Source organism: Hemicordylus capensis, chromosome 6 (genome assembly GCF_027244095.1).
Source record: "Hemicordylus capensis ecotype Gifberg chromosome 6, rHemCap1.1.pri, whole genome shotgun sequence".
In the NCBI taxonomy this organism is placed as follows: Eukaryota; Metazoa; Chordata; class Lepidosauria; order Squamata; family Cordylidae; genus Hemicordylus; species Hemicordylus capensis.
This window is the reverse complement of record NC_069662.1, coordinates 136,742,966-136,757,860: the sequence shown is the minus strand read 5'-3', so window position 1 is coordinate 136,757,860 and position 14,895 is coordinate 136,742,966. Positions and strand designations below refer to the sequence as shown.

The 14,895-nt window shown below is 42.4% G+C and overlaps 1 protein-coding gene across 2 annotated transcripts in view; it reads left to right on the top strand.

Annotated features, from left to right (window-relative positions):
• Positions 1-14,895, top strand: part of RSU1 (Ras suppressor protein 1) — a 107,037-nt gene that overhangs the window by 27,494 nt on the left and 64,648 nt on the right. For both annotated transcript variants that reach the window (XR_008310473.1, XM_053265989.1), the window contains exon 4: positions 14,765-14,885. Coding sequence is in view for 1 of the 2 variants with exons in the window: in XM_053265989.1 (XP_053121964.1) it covers positions 14,765-14,885 (121 nt within the window). In the remaining variant the exon portion in view is untranslated. The remainder of the gene's footprint in view (positions 1-14,764; positions 14,886-14,895) is intronic.

Below are 14,895 nucleotides of genomic sequence, written 5' to 3'. Positions count from 1 at the left end.
TGGAAAGCAGGTGCTGCTGGTAGAAAAGCAGCGGGGTGGGGACGAGCAGGTAAGGAACTCTTTACCTGCTTTTTAAGGGAACCATTTGTTAATGGAATTGCTCTGGAGAGATTGGCGAGAACACGCCTAAATGCATTTGGGCTTGTGGCAGTGTGGGGGGTGGGGTGGGATGGGATGGTTTAACAAGCTAGAGTGGAGCAGTATCATGTCAGAATAAATTTGTGCAAAGTTCTGGTCCTGGAGAAATGAACTGACTGAGACTGAATACAACCGGTTTATTGAAGAGTTTGGAGTACAGTGGAAAAAGTTGATTAAGGCAGTATTATTACTAAAATACGTCACAAAGATCAACCAAGTAACTTACAAAGATGCAATTTGAGCTTAGTGTCCTAATTAAATGAACTCCAGGCTGGCTAGAGAAAGGTGGTTTCTGAGAAACAGGTTTTTGGATTTGGGAAAGAACAAGGATAGGGAGAGGCCCAGAGTGGGGCACAGTGCTGATTATACTACCTCACTCCCTATGGCTCCAATGCGACCGAAGGACCTCTTTCCTCTCAACCGGACTGGAAGTTGGGAGGCAGTAGCGGAGAACTGGACGCCGTTTGGGGGTTAGGCAGCAGGGGTAAATCCAAAATGGATGTGGTCTCATGTAGCCAGCTTCTTGTAGCAGCAAAGTGTGCTGGGCAGTGAGGAAGGCTGATCTGGAGTCTGGGGAGAGCAGGAATGGCACAACAAGCAAGACACGGTCAGATTTTATGGTGGGTGTCAGGTCAATTGCCCAAACAGTGGGTGGCTCTAAGGTATATAATGGAATCATGCTGGTTCAAGAAACTGGGGCCAGCTATAGCCCAAAATGTGCCCTGGGGCAGAATGCTGATTCCTCCTTCTTCCTGAGGAGGGGAATTCCTGTGGATCTCAAAAGAATCCATTTTCTTTGGGTGTGCTAGCATAAACACAATGGCATGAAAAGATCAAGAACAACCTGTATGTAAATGGACTGAATGGACATGCAAGGACTTATCTGTCAGGTCAGATGACCCAGTAAACCAACCAGTATTTTTAATGAGCACATCTCCTTAGTTCCTGTGGCCCATCAACCTCTTTTGTTGGGGAGGGGAGCAGTGTTCACAGCACCTTATCTGCTTTCCTGCTGAGATAATTAGCTTAGCTTGTCTTGTTTAAGGCATTCAAGGAGGGGAGGGAACAGGGTCAGTCTCTGGAAAGAGAGACCTTGAAGTTAACTCAGAAGGTAACTTGGGTCTGCTTAGACGTTCCCAATAGAGGGAAGCACATGAGGCTGATCCCCTTGTAATTCGCTTGATAGCTGGTGAACCTGGGGGCGACTGTCCTACTGCCTTCTAAGTGATCAGTCCCCATGTATCAACAAATGGTGAGCCCACGATCCCATGAGGCTCTGGGAACATTAAGAGTGGGAACCATTGTTCCCACTAAGGTGTGTGACTGCGTGCACCCCCCAGGTTCTCTGTGCAGCTTTCCCAGGCTGCTGTTCACTTCCTCTACAGCTGCAGTGCGGCTGCTGCTCCCCACCCACCCCTGTCGCCGCCTTTCCCCATCGCCACTGGGGGTCTTGTGAAGGAGGGAATTGTCTCCCTCCAAGAGTCACGGCAGTGAACAGGACTCTTGTAGGGAGACGATTCCCTCCTTCACAAGAGCCCAAGTGGTGCCTCTGCCTCTGCCCGCCCGCCCCTCGGGCTCTTGTCTCCTGTCTGTCTCCTTTTCTCTCCTCCCCCTCTCTCACTTCTCTTGCAGTAGCAACAGGAACAGCAGCAAAACCCTGGACTCGCCAACCCTCTCTCACCCTCCCTCCCACTACTCTCTTACTCTCTCCCTGCACCTCCTCTGATGTGTCACCATAGAAGACTGATTGTTTTATAGCATTGATCTTTTTTCCCAGACTGAAATTAATATATACTTTTGAAAGTTGACTTAATAGTTGAATAATAGCTGAACTAGTTCATTTTTTTAAAAAAGACATGTTTTTAAAACAGGGTGGATTTGATTTAAATCAAACTGATTTAAATCACGATTTAAATCACGATTTAAATCACTAGCAGGGTGGATAAAAATAAAAAAAATCCGATTTAAATAAAAAAAATCAGATTTTTTTGATTTAAATCGGATTTTTTTTATTTTTATCCACCCTGCTAGTGATTTAAATCGTGATTTAAATTGTGATTTAAATCAGTTTGATTTAAATCAAATCCACCCTGTTTTAAAATATCTTAACACATAAGGGGAAAAACCCATGCAGCCCCCATTCTAACTTCTCTCCCTTGCAATACTTTGTTATTTTTATATTTTATATTTTTTATATCCATCCCTGTTGGCTTTAGGAAACAACTAAAGACATCTTTTCAGCCAAGCTTTTTAGCTATTTGGTAGTTTTATGGATAATGTAATTTGAAGTTTTTATGTGTTAAGTTAAATTACAATTTTTTTTAAAAAAAAATTATGTGTAATCCTTCAACAGTGATTCTAGACTAGGTTACAAAATGTTTTACTGCTTGATGAGCTGGCACTCAATCAAAACATATATGGAGAATTTGGTGTTGCTTTTTGCTAGTTGTAGCACCATCCTGCTGCATATTTGACTCTTTTGGTTAAAATCTTAATTGCTATATTTGGTTAGTGTGTCTTTCATGCAAAATATTTATTTTTTTAAATATTTCCATGTTTTCAGTCAGTGTATGTGCACTTTTAGTTTTGCTCTGCACTTGTTGTGTGACATCATTATTATTTATTATCATTGTATATACCACTTTTCAATGGCCTGTGTGGGCTTCCCCGCAGCAACTGGTGGGCCATTGTGTGAAACAGGATGCTGAACAAGATGGGCCTTGGGCCTGATCCAGCAGGGCTGTTCTTATGTTCTAAAATGTTCTGAAAGTGGTTTACATTGGACTGATTAAAAAAATAAAATGATTCCCTGTCCCCAAAGCCAATTGTCTTCACAGGATAAGAGCAAGAAAGCAAGGATGAATTTAAATTTAAATAAAATTTAGACAACAGGGAGTTAATTACTTATTTTTATTTTATTTAAGAAAACAAAACATAAATTTATTTATTATAATTTAATTTTACTATTAATTCAAAAATAGTATTTTGTTATAGGCCCCTTTTAACCAGCAGTTACTATTAAAGAAAGCAGATTAAGGAAATTGGCCAGCAGCAGCTTCTAATACAAAATCAAATATATAATACACTTCTTTTTCATTGCATATTTATGGTGCCTAGTAATGAATAACTAGTTTCAATGTTGATGAATAAGCTGCAGAAGAAGAGAGGTGGGAGTGTGGGGGGAGATAAAATTGTGTGTGCTGCACTTTGCGCAGTGCATTATTGCTATACGTGTGAGTGGGATGTGCGCACACTGCCGTGAAACTGCTGTCCAGAACAAAACCTTCCACTCACTGATGATAAAAATTAGAGGGAGCACTGGTGAGAACTACAAGCCTATAGTCCCAGACATGAGAAGAGAGGCCTCTGGGAGCCTGCAGAATGGCAGTGCTAACAACATGCTCCCCACCGCCGGCAGGTGCACAAACCCATGCACATCCCTACTTCCGGTAATTGTGAAGCCACCCTGTTTTTTAAAATTATTATTATTCTGTTTACACACAGTCTACCAGATGTTATTGACTGGATTTGGTACTTTAATTATTGGGCCCTTTCCAAGGGTCGAAAGAAAAATTAGAAATAGCATTGTAGTATTTGTGCTGTCCCGAGTTGTGTGGCCTTCTGTAGTTGATGTGTTGTAATTTTATCAATGCCCAAGGTGTCAAGATGGTGTTCAAGTTCTTTTGGCACTGCACCAAGGGCACTAACAGCTAGGGTTGGAGACTGTAGAGCTACTGGAAGAACAAACTCAAACTCAACCATTTTTGTTGTATCTAAAGAACTATTTTCCTACTATGGACTTTACAGCAAGGTTTGAAATTTAGTAAAAATTGAAGGTTGGGCAGACTAACTGTGTTTGTAAGGGTTTAAATTTCTGTTTTGAATTATTATTATAGCAAGGGTAATTCTTATAGCTGATGATTCACGAAGAGATGTGTGCGGGAAGTCCATTTTTGTTTATTTGTTAATGATAATATTACTATTATTAAAATTAATAAAAATTGAATTTGGGGGGAAAAACATTGAAAGTATACAGTCGCAGAAATTCAAGAAATTATCATCATCATCATCATCATCATCATCATCATCATCAGGAAAACTCCTAGAAGACATGAAGGGAGGAAGCAGTTTAAAAACTACCTTGGCAGTTTTTATCCCAGCTACAAGAAGGAGCTTTTTGTGAGTCCTTGGCTTAGAGCATACATGTTTTGCTTTCCTCCTTGTAGTCTCACATCTGTGCAAATTTCCCTGCACTTTCAAATCCCAAGCACAATTTTAATCCTTATTTTAAACTGCCTTTTACCCAGAAGTGAGTGGCGGTGTTCTTCCTTACTGTTCAGCAGTTACTCCAAAGCAAGCAAGTACTCCAAAGCAGTTACTCCAAAGCAAGTAGACCAATTCTGTCTAGCTTGGAATTGGGTTAGGAATGCATCTTCCTGTTTCTGGAGGTATTCTGTCTTGTTCTAACAAGGCCTATGCCCTCTCCTTTCCACCACATATTTTGCTAATAAATATATCTGTAACTCTGTTAATGAGCTTGTGAATCCATTCCATGTTGGGACTTTGAAGCATATTAATTTCAGCCATATTGCAAACTCTTTGAGTAGGTCACATGTTGGGCCTAATCTATGTGAAGAATTGCTGTGGTGGATGCATTTAACATTTTCAGAAGGTCAGTTATATTTGTTTTTCCCATCACCACCCCACCTCCACCCGCCAAAGTAATGTACTGTTTCCAGAGAGATTTTTGAAGAGAGACATTGTCTGACTTGTCCAGTGGAGGTCACTGTTGAGATGTCATCTTCTCTTTAAAGCTCATTTTGTGAACCATAACAAAACTTGTGATTGGCCAGCAGAAGTTTGTTAAAGAATTCCTGTTGGTAGGTAAGAATGCCAGCTTGAAGAACTTGGCTGACTTGTCTCTGCTCCGAGTACCTTCAGGTGTTACAGACAAGTGTCACTGGCCTGTTGTGGAGCTTTTTTCACAGCTTGCTGGTGGCTTTGTTTGCAACATCTGAGGGGGAGCTGCATCTGAAGTGCATAGGAGAGCTGCAAAAGCTGTACTTGCATCTGTACCATTTCTGCTTTCAGCATTTACAAGCACACCCTTGTAAGTGACTGTGGAAAAGACACTGAATGAGGCATGCCTGTAATGTTTAAATTTGCTCTGTTTCAAGCATCTCTGCTTTTCCTGGAACTCTTCATCATAGGTTGTGCCACCTACAGATACCCACTGGTGCCACTTCATTTTTGGTTCAGACTAGAAGTTCCCCTCCCAAAAAATGACAGCTGTGCATGAAGCTCCTATTCCATTCTGTACTGTCATCTTACAGAGCTTAACTCCATATCCTAATATAGTTAGTAGTTTCCCATTTACACTTCATGTTATTGGCTGCTATTGCTGTGGCAATGCACATTGTGGCAATTGTAGCATCAGGATATGGGTAAGTTCTTCTAAAAACTACAGAAGAAAGAGGGAGAAGTAGTGGATACCATTTTTGGTGACACATGCATGATGTCTACATAAGAACAGCCCTGCTGGATCAGGCCCAAGGCCCATTAGTCCAGCATCCTCTTTCACACAGTGGCCCACCAGATGCCGTGGGAAGCCTACAGGCAGGAGCTGAGTGTGACCCTCTGCTGTGTGTGTGTGCGTGCGTGCATGCAGCTGCTTTAGCATTTAGTACTAGAAGAGAGGGAGTACAACACGGTATTGGTTTAGGAATCATAACCATACAGTAGGGATGTCCATGGAACCGGTGGGGGGTGGCTTGAGGGTAGAAGGGGGGACACCCTTAAGGGCAGGGGAGGGTACTCTTACCTCTCCCACCGCATTTCCCTCACTGGCGCAGCACTTTAAAAGGATCCGGTGGGGCAGCAGTATACCTCCCTGTTACCCATTGCCTTATCAGACCAGAAGTGACCCAAAGCACATGCTCATGTTTGGCGCATGCGCACTCACGCTGGGTACTTCCAGTCACTTCTGGTATGACGAGGCAATGGGGCGGCAGGGAGGTATGCTGCTGTCCCGCCAGACCGGTTTGCAGTGGAGTGCCGGTGGGGGGGGGGGAATGGAGGGAGGGGTAAGTGCACCCTCCCCCACCCTTAAAGTCAAACCCCTCCCTCCTTTGAACTTCCCCTGCCTGGTTCCGTGCACATCCCTAGCATCATAACAACTCATTAATGTTTTCTGTGTCCATTCTCTTGTCGTCTTGTAAATACTGCACAATTGTACCGTTTCAGTGGTTTGAGAGAAGCCTGTTGGATTGTGTCCAAGATTCGTTCATAGAAAACCTAGAGCTTTATGAATCTCTATTAAATGCTCTCTGCTTCTGTATGTAGGAGTATCTCAGTACAAATACAGTGGGTGTACATAGATAACTTATCACAAAGAATAATAAACTCAATTTTTATCACAGGTTAGTAGCAGAAAGATTGGCTTGTGTGACATTTCTTTAGCATGCAGTGTTTGCAGGAGTTCTGTTCTGTCATGTGATAGAAGAGGGCCATAACTCAGTGGCAGAACATATGCTTTGCGTGCAGAAGGTCCCAGGTTTGATCCCTGTTATTTCTAGGTAGGTCTGAGAAAGACTGAAATGCTAGGAAAGCATTGCCAGTCAGTGCAGACGATCATGACCTAGAAGGATTGATCATACGACTGTGTATAAGGCAGCTTCATACATTTTGTGTATGAAAGCCACCAGTGCTTCCCCATCCCACCTGAGGATAGAAATATGTCTTGTGAAGGAGATGACTGACTCATTTTAGTCCAGGTAGGTTTTGTTTGTCTTGAAGAGTCTGTTCTGAGTGATGGCTCCAGAGCAGGTAAAGTTGTGCTGTCGAGTCAGTGTAGACTCCTGGCGACCACAGAGGCATGTGGTTTTCTTTGGTAGAGTACAGGAGGGAGTTTACCATTGGCTCCTCCCGTGCAGTATGAGATGATGCCTTTCAGCATCTTCCTATATTGCTGCTGCCCAGTATAGGTGTTTCCCATAGTCTGGGAAACATACCAGTGGGGATTCGAACCAGCAACCTCTTGCTCCCTAGGCAACCTCTTGCTCCCTAGGCAAGTTACTGCCCCACTTCACCATTAGTTATGGCTGCAGTAACCCCTGCTAGTTGGGCAATAAGGGACCTTTCAAAGCGGTGGTTCTCTTATTTATCGGGGAGAGAGCAAACTGCCCCTCTTCATCCAGGCTAGTATTACCCCAGTGCTGTTGCTGGTGTCTACCTTTTATTCCTTTTTAGATTGTGAGCCCCTTAGGGATAGGGAACCATCATCTTCTTAAGCCTTTTCTATGTAAACAGTTTTGAGGGTTTTTTAAAATTGGTATTAATTATGATATCTGCTTCACCTGTAACTCCTCTTGTCTGAGTAAAAAGAAACCCAAAATCGTACCTACTCTAGGGTTGCACCAGGACTGTGGAACGTTCTCCCAAATGAAATCAGAAACTCCCCTTCTTTGGCTGTTTTTAAGGAACTCTTGAAAACACACCTGTTTTACCAGGCCTATAGTTTATAATGTGGTGTTCTAATTTGTTGTATATTATTTAAGATTTTAATTGTGTTTTAAACTACCCAGAGATTTTATATGGGTAGTATATAAATGCGATTAAATAAATAAACAGGTAGGTAGGTAGCATTTGGTTGGTTGGATCCATCTTTATCTTTTTTAATGTTTTGATAAGGCCTCAAACAATAGTGGGGGTTTTAACCATTTATTTTCTTACTGTCCTGATACTCTTCAATACATGCCCCACTTCACACTGTGTGTGGTGTTGTGCCTCAACCTTTTTCTCTTCCCTTCATGAGATAAATTAGCACATTGGTTGGTTTATACTTGCAGTTTAGTGTGTATGAACAGGAAAATGTTCAGGTTCAAGCAACAAGGCAACACGTATAGACTAACCCAGAGTGTCAAAATGAAATTTCATATTAAACCTTTTCTCTTCTCAGTTTACATAGCAGTGTGTGTGTTTTTTTCCTGAGAAGATTGTATATTTATGAAATCCCTTTGGCTTGCAGTCTGACTTAAAGATGGTTATTGATTTTACTCTAAGCTTCAGAAGAGGACACTTTTTAGTTTAACAAATGAAAGATAGTTTTGACATGAGTATTGTGCAAAGAGATTGTTGGCCTCAAATTTCATATAATACAGAACTGATTTGATTGAAATTTCAACAGTCTTAACCACTTAAGCATTTCACTTGTGAATTCTTACAAGAGAAGAGTGTAGCATTAAATTTGTAGGCTTATTTTCTTGTCCAGAAGGATGAGGGAGATGGGCCAAAACAAAAGCTGGAAACAAGAGCTCAAGAAGGAGCTGTTGGGCTTTGAATGGAGGGGTTATATAGGATCCAGGAGCCACAGACTGGCCCTATTCTAAAGAAGGCACCTGAGCTGATCATTGTCTCTTCTTGAGTAAACCCATTGGGAAGGAGACCTCAAGCAGCCAGGCAAGCACTTCAACTCTGGTTCTGGAGCTTGGACCTGGTGTGGGTCCACCTCTGCTCCTGGGTTCTGTGTATGATGGAGGGGGTTCTGGCAGTGGGACAGGAGCCCTTCTAGGGGGCACTGGGTCCCCAGAGTTCCAAGGTTCCTCTGAGGGGAGTTCTTCAGAACCGGCATAAAGCCCTAGCTGCTCTGGGTCTATTGGATCCAGGGTAGCCTTCGGGGTTGCCCATTGTGGCTGTGGCATGCTCTGGGAGAGTTCTCTCCTGGTCTGAATCTGGGTGGGTACTGGCATGTCTAATGTATTTTGTTTAAATTTGACAGTCCTGTGACCATCATTTGTTTGTGTGTTGGATTAACCATCTGAATCAGACATTGGTCAATCCGAATTCAGAATCTGTCCAGCATATGAAAGGCCATTTGGTCTATTCATGGCTGTGATTAATGTGAACCAGAAACTTTTTCTACTTTGCTAACTCCAAATGACCTGTTGGGTTCAACATATATCATGGGACCAATGTTCCCTCTAACAGGAATTCCCAGATGTTGTTGACTGCAACCCCCATAATACCCAGCCAAAGGCCATTGCAGCTGGAGATGCTGAGAGTTGTAGTGAACAACGTCTGGGAATCCCTGTTAGAGGGAACACTGCACTGGACTTGTGACCAGATCTAATCAGTTTGCCAGTACATACTGAGTTTGGACATTGTTATCCCCACATTGAAAAATATAAAAGTTTATAGTATCTAAATGTTTTGGTTTTTTTAATCCTTGTGGGAGTAGATAGCTGTTTAAAGTCTGGTGTATTCCAAATAGACATTTATGTGACTATTAAGCTGCCACTCATGTGGATCTCCACTCTGAGGAAATGGAATTCTGGAGAACTTCAGAAGATTGCTTAAGGTTTTATGCCACTTCGGTATTAATAAAGCTTTTACTATTGGTTTCTGAATAATTTGTCCCTTGGACTTAAGGCCAGTCTTCACATTTGTGAAGCCTGTTGTTGGGGCATACGGGCTTGTTCCTCTTGAGTAAATAGCAGGTTGGAGACACTGTTCGAATCAGAAGTACGTAGGAAGCTGCCTTATATGGAGTCAAACCATTGGTCCATCTAGCTCAGGATTGTATGAACCAGGGATTCCCAGAGTTGGGTCCCCAGATGTTATTGGACTTCAACTCCCATAATCCCCAGCCCGAGTGGCTTTTGGCTGGGGACTATGAGAGTTGAAGTACAATGACATATGGGGAGCCAACACTGAAAATCCCTGGTCTAAACAGACTGGCAGTGGCTTCTCCAAGGTTGCAAGCAGGACTCTCTCAGCCCTATCATAGAGATGCCAGAGAGGGAATCTGGGACCTTCTGCATGCAAGCTTGCAGATACTCTTCCCAGAGCCACCCTGTCCCCTAAGGGGAATATCTTATAGCGCTCACACATGTTTTCTCCCATTCACATGCAAAGCAGGGTGGATTCTGCTTAGCAAGTGGGACAACTCATGCTTGCTACTACAAAACCAACTCATTAACCCCCCCCACACACACACACCGTGATCATGACCCAATCAGCCCCAGCTCCTATTGGTACCAGTGGGGACCTATTTCCCGGGACAAATCGCCATGGGGTCAGAGCATATCAGTTGAGACCATAATGGGGTCAAAACCTCCCTCTCCATCCCATGGTGGGTCCTCATCCTCCACCCCTGCTTGTGACGGCTATTTACTGAATAAGATATGATACCATCAGCTGTAATGATCAGCTTAACTTGACATGTAGCTCAGTAGTCTACCAGATGTATATTTCAGGCTTATGTCTGAGCATTCCCACAGCATTCCACTGTGTGTTTGTGAGCCTGTGTCTGGTGGTTCCCTACCTGTGCTTTAAAAGCATGTAAGCAGCCCTGCTGTACTGTCAAAAGCAGCTCTTAAGTGCTCTATACTTGCAGGCTCCGAACATAAAAATCACAGGTAGCTGTTTTGGTATATTGGGGGGAAATCCTAGAAACTACAGTCAGGCAATGCCTTTAACAGGACCAGTTAAAATTTATTTATTTGATTTGTATACCGCCCTTCCAAAATGGCTCAGGTACCATAATGTCACAAAGTTGTGAGCAAGGTTTTGAGTTCTCTTAAGTAAGGATCTCTTGAGTATGTTGCTCTCTGTGCTTATAGCTGCACATGAAAGTGATAGCTGCAGATGAGTTTTTTAAAAAAAGGAAATGGTGCATTTCTAGCAGCTAAAATGTTTCAATGGCATAAATCCATGCTAAATCCTCAAAATGTAACTAGTTTGAATTTCTTATATGTTTCAAGGACAGTATGTTGTTGTTTTTCTATGTGCTAAGAGGAACCAGAAAATTTTTAGTTTAAAGCTAGAATGTACTGAAATTTAAAGCTATTTTTGTTTGTTTGTTTGTTACATTTATATACTACTCCTTCCGAACGGCTCTGGGTGGTGCACAGCAGCAAAAATAAAACCCGTGAATCAGTCCTTAAAAAACAATCATTACAAAACAGTTTAAAAACAGTTTAAAGCCATTAACAAGCAAAACATTTAAACCAGTTTAAAAACCCTGGAAGCCATGCCAAACAGATAGGCTTTAAGGGCTCTCCTGAAGGTTATCTGAGGAGGTCCGTCTTCAGTTACCACCAATACGTCTGGTGACGACTCATAGGTGGGCCTTCTCTATAGCTGCTCCTGGGCTATGGAAAGCACTCCCAGAAGAAATCTGTAATCTGAGTCAATGTTCCCTCTAAGATGTGTGCACGTGTGCGTGCGCTTACAAGTATTTTGGATGTCCGCTCAGTTAATTTTAGATCCTGCTCAGGTTGAATCAGGAAGGCCCCATTCTGAATGCACATGTGCGCACACTACCTTGATACTGCCGCCCAGAACAAAACATATTCTGCACAGAGAAGAAAAAGATTAGAGGGACCACTGATCTGAGTTCATTATTGGCCTTCAGGAGAGCCCTTAAGACCTATCTGTTTGGCCTAGCCTTCCAGGGTTTTTAAACCGTAAAGGTTTGGCCTGGTTTTCCAGGGTTTTAAAAACTGTTTTAATTGTTTTAATAATGGTTTTATGTTTTACAATTTTAGATTTTAATAATTAATTGATTTTAGCTTTGTTTTAATGTAAACAGCCCTGAGCCATTTTGGAAGGGCGGTATAGAAATCAAATAATAAATAAATCTGCTAGGTGTTGTTTGAATCTAACAACCAAATGTCTTCCTGTTTCCCCTATATAATTTTCACACACGATACAGGTAATTTTGTAAATAACTCCTCTTTGCTTCCAAATCCCTCCCCCATTTTCACAAACTGGGTAGGCTTTAATTTCACACCTTTTATCATATAGTCCAGATCTTACTAACTGCTGCCTCAAAGTCTTGGTGGCTGTGCATACTGCATTAGCCTTGATCCCATGTGTTTTTAAACTTTTCTGGCATTGCCTAATGAAATTGTTAGAGATAAAGGGGGTCTTAAGCACGGGTAAACCTGCCACATATTTGGATCCCCCTGTTTTTCTTAAGGGGAATTTATCCCCCTTAGTAATTACTTAGTTATAATCTGTATTGATGTTAGGAAGGCTTATCCATAATCCAGTCAAATTGAAATACTATGATGCAAACTGATTTGTTCTTGTAAGTTTTGGTATGATAAATGGGCTTAAATTTTTAGGAATTCAGATTTAACTGCTTTATGAATCACATATGTTGTCTTGAAGTGACAATATAGTGTAAAGCTTTAAAGGATGTGATTTCTCCCCCACCTACGTAAATATTATCTGCTTGCTTAGGTTTTGCTTTAATAACCAAAAGAGAAAATTAAATTTATATTGCTTCTTAATCTTTATCTGAATAGTCGTATTCAGATCATGCAGCTTTGCTTTTTTCATATTTCCAGATAATAGCCCCACATTGATCTGTTGATAATCTGATGTAACCTTTTTTTGTGTGTATTGATCACAGCACTTTCCTCATGGGATGTGAATCAAAAACTGGCCTGGCCAAACAGTTCATTATTTAAAGCTGAACCTAAATTGTTGTGATTTAGTTGAATTTTAAATGAACATCTCCTCGGATGTTGGATAATTTAAGCAGCAAATAGACCAAAACTCGGGATGTAACTTTTGTTTCAGATTTGCTCATGAAGATGCTAAATAACTATCATTTAGAGCATTCATATGATCAGTTTATAGTGCTGTGAATGTGCACTTGCTACTGTAGGAATCCAAGTGTCTTGTTTTTTGAGGTTACACTTCTGTTGCAAGGATGCTGGCTGACAATCAGACTAAGTTACTCTAAAGCAGGGGTTTTCAACCTTTTTAAACAAGTGTACCCTCTCTGTCTCAAAGCTACAACTCAGGTACCCCATATAATTAGCCAAGAATTAAGGCCCCTAGAAGTAAATCTTGCCCAAGTTGGTGGGAAATAAAATTCAGGCTTAAGTGAATCTGCCCTGGAATCGGGCAAAACAAACCCCTAACTCTACACTGTGATTTCCTTCCTTCTCTGGAGCCTCATGGTCAGAACCCCTGACCTGACCTCACCACTCCCTTCTCTTCTTCATGTGACTGGCTGGTGCTCAGGCTCAGCCCACTCCTCCCTCAGCCTGACAGGCTCAACAGCAAGGGCAATGTTGACAGTGAACATCAGCCAGCATTTACCTGGCTGTTGAGCCTGTCTGTCAGGTTGAGAGAGGTGTGGGCTGAGCCTGAGCGCCAGCCAGCCAATCACATGGAGAGGAGGAATGAGGGATGTTTCCTGACACTCCTCTCCCTCCCCTCCCCAAGAGAGGACCAATGATGTAACATGCAAGTGAGTTAGGGAGGCGGGAGGGTTCTGAGGCTTCAGAGTTTCCCCCAGTTGAAAACTCCTGCTCAAAAGGACTACTTAACTTCAACGAGGCTTCCATCCAGTAATTTAATCAGGATGTCAACCACTGTGTTTTTCCAGCACTCAAGGCTGCAGCATTTCGTCACTCTCCTTACAGTAATGCCATCGATGGCAGTTGTTGGTTTGGTATGAAATGTGACTTCACATTTGTCATAGGTGCCCATTGGTATCTGTATCATCACTGATGATAAAGTGGCAAAATGAAATTCTGAATGTCTATACTTTTTTGTTTTTAAAACAAACACAAAAAACAAGCAGTGTGTGACTGTCTGCTGATGAAATCTGAAACCAGAGGGCCATTCCCATTGCCGTTGTTTCCTGCAGAAAAGTTTCTAAATATGCAGATAATGTGCACCAGTGACGTACAGCCAGCCAGTCCTTTCCAGTATATGCCGTGGGGCTCCACGCCACGAAAAAACAATGGTTGCCCAACTGGCCACTCAATTCATAGCGAGTAGGGATGTGTATGAACTGAGGTGCTGACTACATGTGTGGGTCCTTGAGAGGAGCACCACCGCAGCAGGAAGCTGCATGGAGTGATGGAGTGCAGGTAAGGGCCTGCTCTCTGTCTTTTTAAAGATCCCGCTCACCGCTCCCCCAGCGGTGCCAAACCTATTCACGAACCTCAATTTGTGCACATCCCTAATAGCGAGCAAATGCACACTCATCTTCTCACCCCACTCAGTGCAGCGTCGCTGTCCCCACTTAATAACATGGGGTGAACCGTCTGGCGCAAAACTTTAACATAGAGTTAAAACCATGTGGTTAGGCACTGTTCCGATTCTTTACCCTTCACATGACTATGCAGGGCCCGGGGTGGCAAACCAAGGAGGAGACATGCATGCACTCTATTCCCATCAATCATTGGGTGGCTTGTCAAGCAAAGATGGTCTAATGTGGCCCATGGTTTGTTAGAATGAGTGTTTAGGAACCAGTCATGTGGCTTTGTATAATGTTTCTTCTGCCAAATTGCAGATATATACATGCTTTGTTGGAAAGGGACAAATGAATAGTCTTTCTGGAGCATCTAATCCTGCGCTTGTCTTGCACAGTGGCTAGTTGTAGGTGGCTTTCAAAATCTCCCAAGTTGAGCATGATAGGAGTGGCCATACCTTCTGGTCTGACCCCAGTCAGGGGTATATCACCTTTTTAATAGTTAAAGTCAGTAATAGGCATGTGGTCTATGAATTTGTATAGTCTTCAAAATCCCCAGTCTGTAGAAATCGGTCATAAGCTTTGCGTTTCTTAACGTGTTTTAAAGAATTATCTTTCTCTTTACAGCTGTGCCTCCAAACATTGCGGACCTAAGGAATTTAGAAGTGCTCAACTTTTTCAACAATCAGATTGAGGAGCTGCCCACTCAGATTAGCAGCCTTCAGAAACTGAAACACTTGAACCTGGGGTGCGTAGCA